An 18,441-nucleotide genomic window follows, 5' to 3' on the forward strand; every position below is an offset into this window, starting at 1 on the left:
ATCTTCCTGTCTTTCTTAGTAGCACAAAGAACTGATAAGAATAAAACATTTCAATTACTACTGGAGACTTGGGGAAACTTTAGAATAAAGAAGGAATGCAGACTATTTCAGTTCATATAACTTTTTTTCATGTAAAATAATGTAATTTTGGATTCAATTATGTTGTTATTTGAAAAAATTAGAGTGAAATGAGAATGAATTTTTTTCTCCCCAAAGGGTTCGCCATTTTTCCAAAGAATTAAATACCAATATTTCATTGCCTGAATTCGACAGACCCAAAATGGACACATGCAAAAGGAATGAATGGCGTATTAAAATCAGAGGAATAAAAAAAAAATCAGTTCTAATGAAAAAATGCAACTTTTCATTTTACAAAGATTCGTCCCCCCACATCATCCATCCTAACAACGCTCACAGCACCATAAACTGCTGCCAGATTCAAATTAATTGAACAAAAATGAATGACATCTGAAAGTGAGTTTGTGGAAACAAGAATCTAAAATTTCAATTATCTACATTTGCAACTTGGAAATTCTCTTCTCCACAACGTACTTGTCAGGAGTTTCATTGAAAGTCACAGCGTCAGACAAACTGCTTTAGAGGCATCCAGATGGTTAAGGCGGCAAGTTCCAAGAAGAAATTCAGGGAGCTCTTCACGTGTGTTTCCCTGAACAAAATGATGTACAGAAATTAAAATTTAGAATCACTAGTATAGAAGAATAACAAATTTGTTCGGAAGGTAAATGGCATTGCCATTATCGGAGACTCTTCCACAAGATAATTGATGTATAATTTCACCAATTTTTTAGCCTGATTACTAATTAAAACGAAAGAAAAAGAACAAGATCACTTTACCTGTATTAAAAATGCCATCTCTATAACCAGATGGTTGAGGTACCCAAGGACAAGACTCACAACACCTCTTGCAACAGTTGATGATCCAATATCAACTCCAAGCTGAAATTGAATGCCACAATTTCCAGATAAGAATCACATGAAAGATGATTGCAGCTAAATGTTTGATGCATCATGCATATCTATTAAGCCCAATTCTTAACTCTCATGACTAATTCTCCACAGACACACCAAGGCAGACCAAAACAGTTTCATACACATCAACACAAAATAGCAAACACAATAATACATTTATTCTAATTATCTTGATTTTCCTAACAAGTTGCTATACCACTGATAATCATGCAAAATTTACCTCCAAATAGTTACTTCCCTGGAAATAATTGATTTCCAGTGCTTGACCAACTAGGCATGCCTTCTTTCCCACACTCTGCTTTACTATCCATGAACCCTGAAACAGGAATGTCAAGTCTTGTAATTTGTAAACAACGTGCTAAACAAATGATGAACAATAGACATTTTGCCTTCTTAACATGGACTATACATATAGTTATTGGGGGTGAAAATTTCCAAAATAGAAAGTTCCTTAGAATTCAGTGATTAAGTAAAATCATGCCAATCACTGCCCCAAGAAGAAAATCAAAACATGTTCCCATTTAAGAATGTTCCTAGAAAACCTAAATGAGTCAAGGAATTGGTTAGAGGAAAATGCAAGGAAAGGAGAGGGAATTCTAATTAATTGGATGGTACAACTGAGAAAAAGGGTTTATATATCATTTGTTTGTTTTATGTATTTGGAATGATGGAACCAGAGTAGGGGAAAGAAGAATTTCTCAGCCACAACATATAAAATAGTGCTATTAGGCTGCAATTTAGAGTAGATTACACGAGTAATAACTTTTACTCACCTTAGATATGTATGGTATAAGTTTAAATCTGGAATTTCTGAAGGCATCATCACCCTTGATAAAACTCTCTAGCAAAGGAGCATCTTCCACAGGAGTATTCATCATATAGTATAGTGCTAGACTATATGTAGTAGAACCTGGAACCTGGTTCATAGAAACACCTAATTAATGTTGTGCTCAATTTTATGTAACAACCTAAGCACAAGAAGACTATAAATTTACCTGAATGTTTACAATGAAAAAGAACTCGGGTCCTCCCTGTGCAGCATATTTCTGCAAGTAACAACTTCAGCAAATTGATTTTTCTTTATAACAGAAATCATAATTTTCTATACAATGGCTGAATAATCAAAGTCAAGAACACCATCATAATAGGCAATGATCAACCTGCGCAATGCTCCCAGGACGGCCACCAAGGTCATCTTCCCTTTTGTCAGATCTCACCCAATCTGCAGCAACCATTTTCATCAAGGTTCCCTTTGCTTTAACCTAGTAATTAATACCACAGACATTTGAGATTAGAGATAATGTCAATGGTTAAACCAAATAACAACAAAAAGATAATTGCATAAAACATGGTAAATATGCAGTTAGTATCTTTAACCAAAGCATCTGAACTGTGTAATATAGAAAGAGAAGAGATAATCCAGTGTTTGATCATTAAAAGATTACTGAAGCAACAGGATGGAGAAAGAATTGCATGCACAAGCAGGAACAACCAAAAGCAAAACAATCTTTTCCCTTTATGTTTGCAAATATTCACACAAAAAGTGATAATGCATTGTAGCTACTATACCTTCTGGCGGTCTTCAAGATAATTTTCTCCACGTATCAGGAAAGTATAAGGATCTGTTTCTGTCAAACTACATGGTAATGTACAAGTAGGATCTTGTGGAAGAGTGGATCCATATGAGCATGTGATACTGTCCTCCCTGACCATCTCTTGCAAGTCAACATAACCCCTCTTCTGAACTGCAACAGGATCTCTAGACATTGTTAATCAAAGAAGAAATAAAATCATGGTTAATCACAATATACAATCATAGAGGATACAGATCACCTGCAAGATCATGCAATCTTTTCACAAAGTTGGCAGCAGTTGATAACTTCTGATGACGAATGTCCTGAAATTCTCATATTCACAGCAGGACATGGAAAGACCAAAGTCAAGCAAAATACGACTTTTGACAAAATTTCCAATGCAAAATAATAAAAGCATAACAATATGAGATGAATAGTCCGGCATCATAAAAATGATGATAAGTAGATATGCCCAGATGCAGCCCCGACTTTGAATGCACCTCTTGGAATGTCATGAGCAATGATAAACATGCTTGCAGTAAGCACCCAATGGATTTGACAAGAAATGCTAAAATTTGTAGGGCTATATGAAAACCGTATAGGAGCCCCCCCCCCCCCCTTCCACTCCTTCCTTTCTAAATAACTCCCAATGAACTTTTTTTTAAGCTTTGTCATTTCATTCCTTGCCTTGAAATTCCAAACTAATTTACATTATTGTAGGCATAAAACATGCAGCTATGGAAGAGTCCACCTCCTACTCCTAGGATAAGACTTGCCTTTTTGCCCTCACATTTGAAGCCACTTTAGAGCATATCAGAGACCCATAAACATATAGTCAGGTGTCTAGAGTCTAACTTATAGATTATGAAACAAGTGACTGTTTATATGATCGTAGGTCTTTAAAAAGGTTCAAAACTAAAGCGATGTCTATTAACTAATAGGGAAAGTGAAGCAGTTTTCATCCCTACCAAACAAACGGATATATAAAACTGAGAACAATAAATGACATTTGAAAGCCCATGCAGTGATTGATTGTTGCCATTTATATATTAACCTTGAAGATACAAACTGCATTTTAACATTGGATTGTTCACTTTGTTTCTGTGCAATAAAAGCAAATATTTCAAAAGGTATTTTTACCTGAGACTTCTGTTGACTACATTCAGTCATCCATCCATTTTCTGACTCGTCACAGTCTGACGGCTCCGGAACATCATAGAACTCATCATCAGCATCATTTAGAGTAACAAGGCATGCATGTTCTGATTGCGTTTGATCTACTTCTCCAACTGAATTATCATGATTGTTCTCATCTGCCTGAATTTCAGTATCAGAATTGATGATGACTTCTTCCTTTATATGAAGCTCACTGTTTCTCGTCAACTCTCCAGATGAATAATCAGACGAAGAACAATTCCCTAGTCTAGCTTTAAATAACTCCCGTAATGCTGCACATGCAAAAGAAAGTAGTAAATAAAAATATAAACTAGAATATTAAATCTTTTATTTAAAAATGTTAATATTCAGCAATACAAAATAAATGTGGACCAGCAGGCAAATAACTGATATGACCAGTAATATAAACTTATCAACAAAATAAGATTACCCGCAACTCTCCCAAGCATCCGAATGGTTATGGAATGTGCTGATGAAGATTTAAGATATGATCTCCAGCATTTCCAATCAATAGCAAGCATATGCTTTACAACTGATTGCTTTCCTTTGTTCACTGGTGATATAACATACCCTCCACCTACAAAAGAATATAAGTTGTCATCCTTCAACTACTCTCACCCATAATTTTTTCCACTAAACTGTCTATCTAGCAACTTTCAACAGCACTAGAAGATAAAAGAAAAGAAGATCAGAAATCCTCCAAGTATACATAAATTCAATTGGATATTACAATTACAACTAAAGTGAAGGAGGGGGATTTAAGAATCAGTGACAGTGAACTATTTAAGTTCAGAACAGAATAAAGACGATTGAAAGCAAAGAACATTATGACTCCAAATTAACAACTGAAGTTACATAGTATCAAATTTATTTTGAGATAAAGTACGAGACCAGCAAATAGAATAATGGAATAAAAATATTTACTATTTCTACAGTTTAAGCATACATTACTTTTAAGACAAGCACGCACATAGCCTTTCTGGGGAGGGCACTTCTTGTGAAACACGGAATGGTAAAGAATAACTGTGACAAAGAAAACCAAAGAAATTACTTTCATTCAGAATGTGTGTTTGTGCGTGTTAATTTTCTTCCATAATTCACTACTACCATAAGTTCCATCATCTTCTCTCCTCCAATAACGCCGCAACAAGAGATCTCTTCGTTTCATTCCCCTGTAAAACATTATATGAATAAAATAAAACTTTTATTCTAAATAGACTAGTAGGACCTAAAACAAGTAGTGGTACATGATCATCACTAAAGGCTCGGTTCTTTACCAAGGCAACCAATCGCTAAATAGCTGTTTGTGAATAATGTCAGTGTGACCATCCAAGTGCTCCACCACATTTCCCTTGTAGAAACAGAAATCCCATCTGCAAACCGATATTTAATGATAATAGTAACAACCTCATTAATATAATAAATTAACAATGCAAATTGAACTTGACAACCACAGTTGGTTTATCAAATCATATTATAATTATACTGCTACCTTGCTATAACCTAACAAGAATATTTTTATACATGGCCCAGATTCCTACATAATTTTTTTTAATCAAAGCACGCCCTTTCACCTTGGTCGATTGCCGTGAACATTGACCCTAAAATGACAAAATCATGTGCTCAATGTCCAGTGTAAAAATTCCATATGATCTTGTTGTAAGATTCGGTTAGTGATAAACATGTTTATAGAACTTGGAGCCCTTTCTCACATCATTTCAAATGTTTTGGGGAGAGTAAAGTGGGAAAGGCAATTTGGCATTGTGCAATTATGCTGGTATTTTATATGGTACTTAAGATTGGTGAGGAATGTTACAAGTTCCATGAATTTTTTTCATTACTTGAATGGGATAAAGTAGTCTCTTTTAAGCTTAGTTATGGTAATTGGCTAATGGCTTTCCTATTCTAGATAGGGTACAAGGAGACTAGTAAGCTTTATTCAGTTTATTTTATTTTCTTCTTTGTTCTGGTTTTTATTTGTTTGGCTCTTATATACAATTTTCATTCTCTTGTAGTCTTGTACCATAATAACTCATTTTTCATCCAATCACCTAATCATAATAATGCTGATGATGATATAGTAAAACTGAATAGAAGCAACATTCCAATGATGCCGTGATGATGTAATGCTACTCAACATTATTAAATATGTCCTGCTAAAATAAGTATATAACAATGCCACTGCTGAAAGGTGACGTGCAACTAATGAACTTACTCTGATCTTGAAGGACCAAGCGACATAAGAGTCTGGAAGATGGCTTCTGAAGTTCCATCAACCACACCAACAGCCATTATTGCAGGGTGATCATCCCATTTCTGAAGATAGGAGCATATTCAAGAATTCATATTTCTATCATAAATATAAAACAATAATTACTGAAAACAAATTCTGCCAACCTTCCCATTAGAATCCCTGTCTTTTGCTTCCTTGAATAGTCGTAAACCTGCATTACACCATAAAAACATTAGTAACATTTTTATCCAGCTCTAGTACTTAAGTGAAATTTTAAAACAACTTTCACAAAACAATGACAACTCAAACAGCAGAAATGGAAATAAACATTTACCATTTTGGCAGCCAAAGATTGTCCATGGTGAAGGGGCAATAACATCAGCAGAAGAAAGAGTCCAGTCTACAGAATTTGGGTGACTTATACTACTAGAAGATCCACTGAGTCTGTAAGCATCACACCATAAAAAGAATCACAGGTCACACAGGAGATATATCAACAAAACAGCTCAAATAATTGTCAATTCAGACAACTAGAAAGTTTTTGTTGCAGTATAAATTATTCATAGATCAGACAAAAAAAAAAAAAGGATACCCTACCTAAAGGATTGCCATCTCCTCTTAGAACAACCTACAGCATCATCTCCTCCGTCAGGCGCACCCTGCACACATTCACAGCAATAGTCTCATCTTCATGAAAAACAGTTCCACCTCACGCTTAAAACATTTCAGATCACATACCCTTAACGATGCTTCATGAAAGGACTGAATCCACCTCGCCGCTTCTTCAGGACGGCTTGCTCCAAACTAGACAACACTCGCACTTCTTATTTCAAAGGCATAAATAAAAAAAAAAAAAAAGAAAACAGAAAAATCCTCATTCTGAACCAAATAGTGACCTAACCTTTAACTGATCATTGTGATTCGAAGTGTTATAGAGAGTGAATATGAAGAACACCTGCAATCAGCACAAAGAATGAGCATCACGCACGCCACAAGCAGAGCATCGGTTACAACACAGAAAATCAAAGACATTAAAAAACAGAAAAGGGTGCAGATACTTTTCGGTTAACGCTCTCCCTTCCATTATCCATGACTCGAATGCAGGAATCTACAATCGCGCTTCTAACAGGATCCTGCAAATAAAGTTCCAGAAAGAAAAAAAAAAAAAAGGTTTCACATCGCCACGATCAAGCAGAACGAAAACGCTTAATTCAGCAATTTCTCTGCCTTCATTCGCCGCCGAATCGACGCAATTCGAATTCAAAAATAAAAACACAGAGAATCGGCGAAATAAAAAAAAAAAAAAAAGGCATAAACACGAACCTGATTATTTGAAACAGGAACTGATTTGAAGCTGCGGAGAAGGTTACCATCGAGAACGAAGTAACGCTTCCGAGAGAACTGAAGTCCAATACGGTTGAAGCGTATAAGGTACAACCAGCCTTCCATTCTACTACTTGCATCGCTCTGCAACGCCGCTGTTGCAGCACCGCTACTTGCCATTCTCTTCTTTCTGGAATTCACTTTTCACCGTTCACCATTCACCATTCCCCATTCCAATCTACTAACGGATTGTGGTTGCAACCATTAAATGCAAAATGCAACAATGCAACCGTGGTTTTTTTCTTTTCTCTCTCTTTGGGAATGGCTGTGCCGTGTGGTGTGTGTGCGCTGTGTTTTTTTTTTGCCTTGGGTGTAACTCTACTCTATTGGCATTGGGTTGCATTTGCATATGAGACAAAGATTGCCTGTCAAGTAAATTTCATAACCACTCAAATTACGTTATTGCCCTCCTCCCTCTCCCTGCTGCTTCCTTCTCTCCTACTCTTCCCCTTAAGTTATTCTTTTCCTCCCACCACAATCACAATGCGTTCGTTGGATTAATTGGATTATTAATTAATTAATTATTAATAAAAACTAAGCCACACAAATATTTTAATTTGGATTCAAGATATTCGTTAGGTTTTTCTCTTCTCGGGGAAAGATAGATGCGTAAGCTTTGTGAGGTGTGGTGTGGACTTGTTCGTCACTGAAAGTCTCATCTGGTGAAAAAAGCGTTTCGTGTTTCCACCTTTTTCGTAATAACGTCAACAATAAGAATTAATCATCGTTTCATTTTCTTCTTTTAAAGGTTTTTAAAAAATGATCATTTCAAAATAAGCCTATTAACTTTTATAATGATTTATTTATGGTAAAATTTTTCTAAATAATAACTTTTATTAATCAATAATGTGAAGATTTTTACATTAATAACATATAAAAATTAAATTTAAATTTATATATCAAAATTACTTCTAACAAATATCTGGTCCCTAAGTCCCAATTAATATATGTGCAGATACCTTTTAAGATAAAATTAAATCTACATTGAATCAATGGTCTCATCAATCCTCCTTTCAGTTAAACAAGAAAAAAAAAATAAGTTTTATTTTGTATGTGTTATTAGAATAAAGAATTTTACATGATTAATTAATCGGAATAATATATGATAAAAAATTAAATACTTATAGTAAAAATTAACAAATTTACTATGCATAACAATTTATAGTTAAATAGAAATATTACAACTTTTTATACTCGAAAAGGTTTTTGTTTACTCACCGAACAACAGTTTTTGCTAATTACACCTTTTCAAGCTTCAATTTTTCAACTTTTAGTAAGGAATATAACCAGGTTAATCTATTCACGAACGGTCCGTTTATTTTAAAGTTAGATAATATTTGACTTCGTAAAGGGCGAAGTTTCTTCGTTCTTGATTTCGGAAAATTTTGATTCTCGTCGTCAATGTCATTATTTTCAGTATTTCTTTACAGCTGTAGCCTGTAACGCATGATTGGTTATGGTAACAATTACAAATACCTATCCAGTTATGAGCAATTATTAGTAATTAATAAAAACTACGATGAAACTCGCGTGCGTTTCCTTCGGTAAAACAAATCATATGAAAAATTTGAAAGGAATATTCCTGGTGAGAACAATATTAATCTTTTTTTTTATATATAATAGTAGCAATAAAAATTGAATCTAAAAACCTCACAAAAATTATGATCAATTTTAGTAGTCTGATTAATCGTATATTATATAAACAATTACTGATTGGAATTGTCAGCACATATGCCACCCTATGGTCAAATGAGGTCGTGCTTTTTTCGCAAAATTTAAAAATAGGATAAAAAGAAAGAATATGATGATATATTGATAGTGTAAAAACATTTTTATATTATTATCTAATTACAATTCTCTATTAATATAATTTTTATAGTGATTATTATCAAAGTTAACAAATTTATGATATAAGATGGATTGAGATCGAATGAGTAAAACCTTTTTATACTCTTAGTATATAATTATATATTTTTTAAAAAAAAATATTTTCTTGTGATTTTAAAATATCAATCATTATTAATAATTTATTTTCATATGTAAACACAATATCCTCTTTTTTGCATTTTATGATTTGTAACCATGAAGTCATTAACAACAATAATAATATGTCATAAATATTAATATATGAACTAACTTTCATTGTTAAAAATGATTATCTTAAAAATTATTTTATCAGATAATAAATGTGATATCTAATTAATTTTAACACAAATTAACGTGAATATAATATTATATGGACCTTTAATTGTTTAAATATGTATTATTAAATTTAAAATTTTCATTCATTCACTTAATTTTGTTTTCAATATTTTTTACAAGATATTAAATGTATGGTTTTCATAAAAGTAATTATAATGGAATAATGTATGAATTATTTTTTGATAAAATTAATTTTAGTATTGTTTTCATTTGGGTTTTGTTATGTAGCTTCATTTGTTTATACAAGCTTTTTGGACTTCATGAGAGTAATATTGTCAAAATTAATTTTATAATTTTATTGAAAATTAATAACAATAATTATCTTCTATTTTCTATAGATCTTATATATTTTTTTAATATGGTGGATGTTTTAATTAATTTTAATTTTTTCAATAATATAAAAAATTAATATAATTTTGTATATAATAAGAAAAATTCTCCTCCAAATGTATACGTGCATGGCACAACTATATATAAAGGAGAATTTCACTTAATTTTTACTTTTTTTTTTTCATTTTACCTCTAATGACTACTTATACACTTAAAGTAACTACACGTGACACAAAAAAAATCAAATTATCCATGAGCACAAACTCCTATTGAAGTAGTCATGCTCATAGACATGTTTAGCTAAATTTATTATCTAACACAATCGAAAATTTTATAAGTTGGATTAAGTCAAATTTATATAATTATATCTACAAATCTGAATCCAACTAATCCAATCATAAATGAATTAGATAGACTTGAATTGGATCATTCGATTTAAACATTTAAAAATTATGTTTTATTTTGTATAAATAATTTTGTTTAGAACAATAAATTGTTTTCACCTAAAGTTCTATAAATTAAATATATAATAATTAAATACTCTAACAGAGAGATCAAATTATGATATATTTTATTAATAAAATTAATATTTCAATGTTAATATAATATTTTTTTTATAGAAATAAAATATTATATTAATATGAGAAAACATAAATAAAGTCAATACAAAAATAAAGAACAACAACTGAAAATGAAAAAAAAAATGAGTGACTTAATTTAATAATTTAATAAACTATATTAGTAAAATTTGTAGTGATTTGTATTTAATAATTTAAGTTATATATATAATAGATTTAACTAAATGTCATAAGCATATTTTAAAGCTCGATTAATGATTGATCCCATAGAAGTACTAAATCAGTGAGTAATTGGTATAACCAATGAGTCATTGGTTTAACCACATGTTTTACGATAATCCTCTTTGTTTTTAACAACCCACCGTTGTTTCCAATGACCTTTTCTTTTATTAGCAACCTACTTATGCTTTCTTCCTTCTCTTTCACTCTTACAAGTTAGAACCCTTTTTTTTTCTCTCCTTTTGTTCTTCCTTTCCTCACTTTCCTTCTTCTATGTTTTATTTAAGTATTATGAGTTTTTATTATTAATTATGAATATCTCATAAATTTTGAGTAATTTTTCAATTTTAAGCATATACATGCATATAAAATATTAATTATACAATATACACAAAGAAGATTAGAATATCGATCATACCACTATCCAGTATCTCGTTATCCCATTTTTGGAATCGGTTGCTTTGTGTTGCTATTCAAGATTGATTACTATGATTCAGAAGATTTGTAAAAGTTTCAATATTAATAAGGGATTTTGTCAATATGAATTTGTATAGCACATCGTTTGTTTATGATAATTTAGGAAAGAGGAAAGTTGATGAGAAAGAAGCGAGTGAGAATCAATTTTTTTGGAAAAAGTGGGAAAAATGGTGGGATGCATAACAAATTAAAACGACTTATGTACCTTTTTTATTTTAAATTATACAAATATGTTTATGTCTTTACTTCTCTCAATCCAAACAACTTAAAAACATACTCTCTCTCTTGTGATTAGGTAAAATTGTTTACTATTTATACATGTATAATAATTCTCTAGATAAATTGCTGCTAACAACACTAACATGCAATTGACATTGATAATATTAATTAAGGATACCTATCCACTTTATCAATGACTTTAGAGAAAAAGAAAAAAAAATAGAAAGGATTTTAAATAAGAAACACAAAATATTTTTTCTCCCTATATGAATTCGTTGATTGAATTGAACTAATATCTACCGTTTTTTATATTTAAAATGCAAGTTGTATTTTAAAAGGTACACATCCTTTCAGTTATTTGAGAGCCAAATTTACCGCACTACTCGGGCTCAATAAAGGGTAATGAAACAATAGTTATCCTCAATAATCAAATGATAGCATGCCTATTAAACTAGCAATAATCTTTGGCGCTGTAAAAACACATATTAAAAATTTGATTTAATTAGTAAAATTTATTTTATTAGTAATTAAAAGATAAATATATAGGATTTTTTTTTACTTATTTATAATTTTTTAACAAACTAAAATATTATTTTTTATTAACATTTTTTAATATTATTTTAAATATATGATTATTCAATGTTAATTATAAATATTATAAACGATGAATATATATATATATATATATATATAGTGTAAATTGATTACATGTGTGTAAATTGCCTCAAGACTTCAATTTATTGTATTAAAATTAATATCATAAAATAATAACTGTTCCAAAGAAGAAGAATAAATAGGTTGTTAATATTAAATGTTACAGTTGGTAGCAAGGACTAAGTGATGAGTCTATCTTTTGGTGTAATTTATTTTGCTAAAAGGACAATAAATTGTTGAATATATGGGACCTAGTTAACCAAATACGCAAATGCACATATGCATATTCTTCTTAAGATGCCAACCCACTGCCTTACGGATGTTTCACTACGAGGGAGGCATGGAGAAAAGGTATTTATGTGTCATACGTTAACGCGTGATGAGATTGTATTTGTATAGTGCCACAACATATTGTCTTCGATTAGTAAATAATAATGTTTTTTAAAAATACAAATAAACGTCAATTATAAAATGACATATATGTAAATGCTTGATTTATGAAAACTTTTACATACAATAATCAACAAAATAACTAGTATTATTAATTGAATGATTAGATTTGTTAAATAGAATATTGGATTATGCATTGATAACATAAAACATTTTAATAATATCATTTAATCACATATCACTATAATATATTTTTTTTATCAATGATGATTTCTTATTCCTTGATAGCGTAAAAAAAATTTACACTTACTAACTGTGTATAGTCATTAAATCCTTATTAAATTTATATTTTATAAAAAGTTGCTAAGCATAATAATTATGTGAGACTCACTATAAGGTATGTTTTAGAGTTGTGTAGGAAAGATTTGATCTCTCTCAATGAGATGAACTAACCCTCATTTGGAGAAATATCTTTATATTTAGTATCTGATTATACTCAAAATAAAATTGTCTTTCAAGAAATAAACTTATAGAAAATATAAAAAAAACTATTAACTTGATGAGGCAACTTACTTAACCTATTAAGAAGGGTTGAAACAACAATACATCCATTTTTTCTTTCATCTCATTTCACCTTTTTACCCCTACCAATGATATATGGATATCCCTAAATTATAAACACCTCATTATTAACATCCATCATTTTACTTTAGTAAATTACACTAATCACTCCTAAAGTTTCGTGAAATTATATATTTTTTCCTTTTTTTTTAAACATTTACAACAACCTACATTATATGGAAACACCATGTAATGCTTCAAACAATTAGGAGGTTAATGTAAAATAAGGACACTGTCTTGTATTTTATTTTTAGCAAATGAGGCACAATTTGTGATTTGTTTGTTCTCTTAATGAAATTTGTTTTGCTTAGGAAAACAATGTAATATGTAAGGAGTATCGGTGTAATGTTTTTTAAACAATTTAAAAAATTAGCGTAAGAGTAGAAAAAGCATGAAGAGTTTATTTAATTTCACAAAATTTTGGAAATGATCGATTAGTGTAATCTATTCTTTTATAATAACATTATATCACCCGTTATAGTTACACTTTTATTTTTTTTCTTCTTCTAGATATCAAATAACATGAGGTGTCTGCATTTTTTTTCTTCTCATCGCAATGCTTGCTTTATCTATCACTTTTTTTTTCTTATCTCTCTATTAGATGTTTTATATTTTCCGAGTACTAAATAAGTACTTGAATTTTTTTAACCTGATTTCACTTTGACTTAAGTCCAACCCAAATTTTAATTGAATCGGTGCAAATTGTGTAATGACTTAGGATTTTTTTTTTATTAATAATGTAATTTATTGTGTTAACTTTAACTTACTTTCCTAAACTTGTTTCTCTGGAAATGTCGAGCTTCATGAATTTAAGAAAATTTGAATTAGAGTATTAATTATTGTGTTTTTATTGAATTTATATTTGAAAATACAAAAGTTTTTTTGTTTATAAAAAAGGGATTTGTGTAAGATTATGATTTAATCTTGAAGGCCAGTGTTTTTTTCGATACTCTTAAAGGCCAGCTTTTAATCTTAGGTTAATGGTCCTCTCCTATATATGCTCTTCTTATTTTTAGGATGGTAGTGAATGGATGGGTACTTGTAAAGTACATTTCTCATCTCAAGTAGGTATGTATTTTTTTTTTATAGTGTGTAAGAAAAGTATTAATAGCATACATATGAGGCTCTTTGTAAATTTTGTTTTTTGAAAGTTTAAGTAAGTTGGATTTTAGGCTCTCATCAAAATAAAATAGACTTCAAGACAGGAAGAACGTTTATGGAGATACTATTATTCATCTTATATCAACATAAGAAATTAAATTACCTACTCTTGAGACATGAGTTTGTTTGTTATTATCAACCGGATCAACCTTTGCTGGTATTGATTCTTTCTAGATGCATGCATGCTTCTATAAATGGTGGTTTCGTTTTGGTTGTTTAGTATTTACTTTTCCACCTGAGTTGAGATATTATTAGATTGTGTTCATGGCACTTTTCCCCATGCTTCTAATAGCTTGTTCTTTTTTGCTGCATACCAATTGTGCCCAGATCGATCAATGGATATGGGTTCGCGGACCATTGAGATTTGTTGAAGATGAAGATAGTGTTTCTAATCTAACGGGTAATAAGCCACAAGACACACAGTCATGGTAGTACTGCTGCGATAATTTATGAAGTGTCAGTATGGATATATATTGAGGACACTTCTTATATCCTGAAAATAACTCTTCTTTATCATTTCCTAATTTTCCTTTCAAACCATGTCTCCTTGACCATAACGCTCTGGTTGGTATGAATTATTATAATCAAGAGTTGTCTTATTTATATAACAGTTTATACAATAACATTTTTTAATAAAATTTCTTTCTCAATTGTTTTTTTTTTTTTCATTTCACACTTCTTTTTTTCTCCCTTAATAATATAATTTGTTATAAAAGTTGTTGTACAAAACTAAAAATAACATTTGGCTATAATTAATAACTTGAAATGCAACCATATCCTTCATTTTCCACCATTCTATTACTCCATTTTGCGCCATATCCTTCTTTTATTAGAGCTCTATCTCAATTATATATAAAAAAAAGGTGTTCTGTAGAAGGAAACAGCATTTAAAGCCAATGCATTGAACAATCAATTATACATCGGTATCATCCATCTTATAATAGCCACCTACTTCACCTCTTGATCTTGAAGTTCTCCAATTAATCAAGCATGCATTGCCATTTTCATCTTTAACCATATGTGATACTAGTGCTTTTTTTTGTTAATAAGCATGTTATACTAGTAATTAAACACCAACTGGATATAATAAATAGTGAAAGTATTGATGATACTGTAAATGCTTTCAAATTCATTAAGTCGGTGTATGTGCCCATACTCCTTACTAAACTTTAACAAATTAAATGTCATGATTAATTCACCCAAAAATGTCATGATTAAGGCGTAGTCAAAAAACAAAGTTTGAGTTCAGCAGTAAAAAAATATTTATAATTTATAATGTAAAAGAAAAACATCTTTGAAAATGTATGGTCTCTTACACTCTTACTATTACTATTCTACGGTAGGACTAATCTAGCTCACACAAAAATAACTAGGAATCTTCGTAATTTACGCTCCCCCCTGCTCTCCCCACCAAAAAAGTATGTAACTTAGGAACTAAGAAGTTGCTTTTCATTTTTAACTTGCCTATCACTTTTTTTTAACCCTAAACTCAATCAAGGTTTTGATCAATCAAAGGCGAAACGAATGTAAAGCATAGATATGCAGCTCGCCCGAGACTTTATATTGATATACATGTAACTATTAAGAGTTTTCTAAACTAATAATTATAGGACATCAATAGAATAGAAGCTTGAAATATATGATTCTTATAAATAATAGATAAACTATGAGCACATTTTTTTTAGAGTGAGACTTTTCTTATCTGTGCACTGCACTTTGATTCCTTGAAATAAAAAAGAAATAATATTTTATTTCATTGACTATTATTTCTTTATTTATATGTTTGTGATGATTAAAGATTAGAGAAAACAATTTTTTATTCGAAAAAAATACTTTTTCATGTTATTGAATATTAATCTTTTTTATAATTATTATTTCCAAGTTATTTTTGTAAACTTCTTTTATTTAACTTAATTATAATTTAATCTTTAATAATTAATTATTTATTAGTCTCTATATAGCATATTTTTCACGTACATTAATTCTAGTACTATATATTCTATTTAGTGGTGCTATATATTACGAAACCAATCCGCATGAAATACTCCAACGTGTGACTTTTTTTTGTCACGTGCGGTGTTTTTTTTCCCTTAACTTAATTATAAATAAATAAATAAAGTTATTGTTTGTTGCAGAGTTTTCTTTAGCTAATATGGATGAATTCCCTCGGTGTTATGTTTGGATGGGGAATTTAAAATTTTGAGGAATCTTAAATTTTAAAAATTTTAAATACTTCAAATTGAAATTCTTTTATTTTCAAAATTTTGTGTTTGGATAAAAAAATTAAAGTTATAAGAGTAAAAAAAATGAATGAAAAAAAAGGAAAAATATAGTTGGTATGTTAGTTATACGTGTTCTTCTATACTCACATCCGATCGATGTTGCACGAGCTCATGTTTCTTGGAGAAGACTGTAAAAAGAATTTCAATTTTTCACTTTTTAGAAGGAAATTAAAATTCCAGATTTTTAGTTGTTTAAAATTCTGTTTTAAAATTCTAAAATTTTAAATCCTTCAAAAAAAAATTCAAATAATGAATTTTACATTACAAAAATTCAAATTCTCTAATAAATTACTTTCCTAGTTAAAATTCTCTATCCAAATGTATTCTAAGTAACTTGTTGTATATAATGATCATGCAATAGACTAAAAAAGAGAAAGACAATTATGTAATTGTCAATCATCAGATAAATTTTGACTATAAATCTGTGTCATTGAAACAAAGGTTTGAGAAACTTAAAAACATAAGATTATCCATGAAAGGATATCTTCTGAATTTATCCATGCTTGGGTTGGTGAATTGCTGACGGTGATACTTCAAAATACAAAGAATGATTTGAACTAGTGCTGAACTATTATTGAATGCTTGGGTTTTGGGTTCGGTGCTGCTGAAGAAGATAAGTGATGAAAACGCAGGAACAGAACAAAATTAACGAAGGAGAGAGTAAAAAAGGCACTTACACGTCATTCGTGCATTTAGTACGAAATTTCTTTCGTAATAATAAGCATTTTTCTTTTCTATTTCTATAATTATTCGGGAAAAAAAAATCACGAATTACACAATATCCCAAGCCAAGCATTGTAACAAAAAAAAAAATCCCACACCAAAGAAATTGTCTTTTTCTCTCCACTTTAAAACAATGACATTCTAAATTTCTAATGTTTCAGTTTTATGAATTATGATGAATTAATGATCTACTGTACTTACTTTCCTTAGTTAATTATTGTGTTACAGTGAATACAGTAATTTAATTAATAGTTTAATGTTTCAATATTCTCTTTAAACTTTGGTTCTTATAAATAATTGAAATACAGTGGTTTATTTACGTATGTTTATAGGATTCTGAAATTTGATAATGTCTGTCCCAAAAATACAATTTTATTCGAATGATTTGAGTGCATTTTTTTAGAGTCTGTCTATATGGATAAGCTTTTCTCCGAAAACACTTTTAAGATAAAAATAATAATAATAATAATATAAACCACTAAATAATCAACTTATTTTGTATATTCTTACAATTAAAAATTTATAGGAATTTTTTATATCTTAAAATAATCTTTTAAAATTCTATCTAATACACTCCTTAATTAATTAACTATTAAATGTTCCCTTAAAAAATTGAGAGGTATACCAAATTTATTTATTTATTTTTAAAAAGAACTTCATTTTTTGACTTTCAAAAACTTGAAACATATCCGAGAAAAATATTCATGGGTAGGTTATTAATTTAATAATTAAATCTTCGTGATTTTTTTTTTCATTCCACTTAAATCCCCTATCACATTCACAAATTTCTAATATTCTATTTACTAAATTCGACACATTTTGTCATTACATCCCAATTGAAAATCACTTGGGAGGAGCAGAGCGCATTTGGATTAAAAAATTGATTCAAAATACTCTCAATAATTTAAGTCCATTTGTTTTTTTGGATATTTTTGTGTTTTGAATTATACACGTACACCGACTCTTTTTTTCCTTAATTTTTTTTCTACGTTCATATATACGTGTGTGTACCGTGAGACTAATATTCGTTAGTGATAATAAGATTGTTCATATCCACATGTTTGTCTTGAATTTTTAACATTGCTAAAATCCCTCTGAATTATAATTATATTTGAAGATATTTATTCATTATTAATTTTAATTGTAATATAATTTATATCTTAAAAATGATTATTCATTATGAGTTTAATTATATAAAAATAAACATTTATCCTATGTAACACACAAAC

General features: G+C 29.7%; 1 protein-coding gene across 2 annotated transcripts; it reads right to left on the reverse strand.

The window, feature by feature from the left end:
* Nucleotides 1-344: 344 nt before the first annotated feature.
* LOC100779206 (protein ENHANCED DISEASE RESISTANCE 2-like) lies at nucleotides 345-7,726 on the reverse strand. Of its 2 annotated transcripts, XM_006592640.4 has the most exons (21): nucleotides 7,297-7,726; nucleotides 7,032-7,106; nucleotides 6,875-6,928; nucleotides 6,712-6,777; nucleotides 6,571-6,632; nucleotides 6,308-6,417; nucleotides 6,138-6,184; nucleotides 5,956-6,056; nucleotides 5,018-5,113; nucleotides 4,848-4,912; nucleotides 4,692-4,763; nucleotides 4,171-4,317; nucleotides 3,705-4,012; nucleotides 2,824-2,887; nucleotides 2,560-2,735; nucleotides 2,151-2,252; nucleotides 1,986-2,036; nucleotides 1,764-1,907; nucleotides 1,211-1,306; nucleotides 856-957; nucleotides 345-667 (listed from the first exon to the last, which is right to left on the reverse strand). In XM_006592640.4, the coding sequence occupies exons 1-21, from the start codon at nucleotides 7,474-7,476 to the stop codon at nucleotides 575-577; spliced, it is 2,211 nt and encodes a 736-aa protein (XP_006592703.1). In that variant the 5' UTR covers nucleotides 7,477-7,726; the 3' UTR covers nucleotides 345-574. The 2 variants fall into 2 exon arrangements, with proteins under 2 accessions (XP_006592703.1, XP_040863110.1); XM_041007176.1 differs by lacking the exons at nucleotides 5,018-5,113; nucleotides 5,956-6,056; nucleotides 6,138-6,184; nucleotides 6,308-6,417 and having other exon boundaries at nucleotides 7,297-7,724.
* Nucleotides 7,727-18,441: the final 10,715 nt, after the last annotated feature.

This window comes from Glycine max, chromosome 12 (genome assembly GCF_000004515.6).
Source record: "Glycine max cultivar Williams 82 chromosome 12, Glycine_max_v4.0, whole genome shotgun sequence".
Classification (NCBI taxonomy): Eukaryota; Viridiplantae; Streptophyta; class Magnoliopsida; order Fabales; family Fabaceae; genus Glycine; species Glycine max.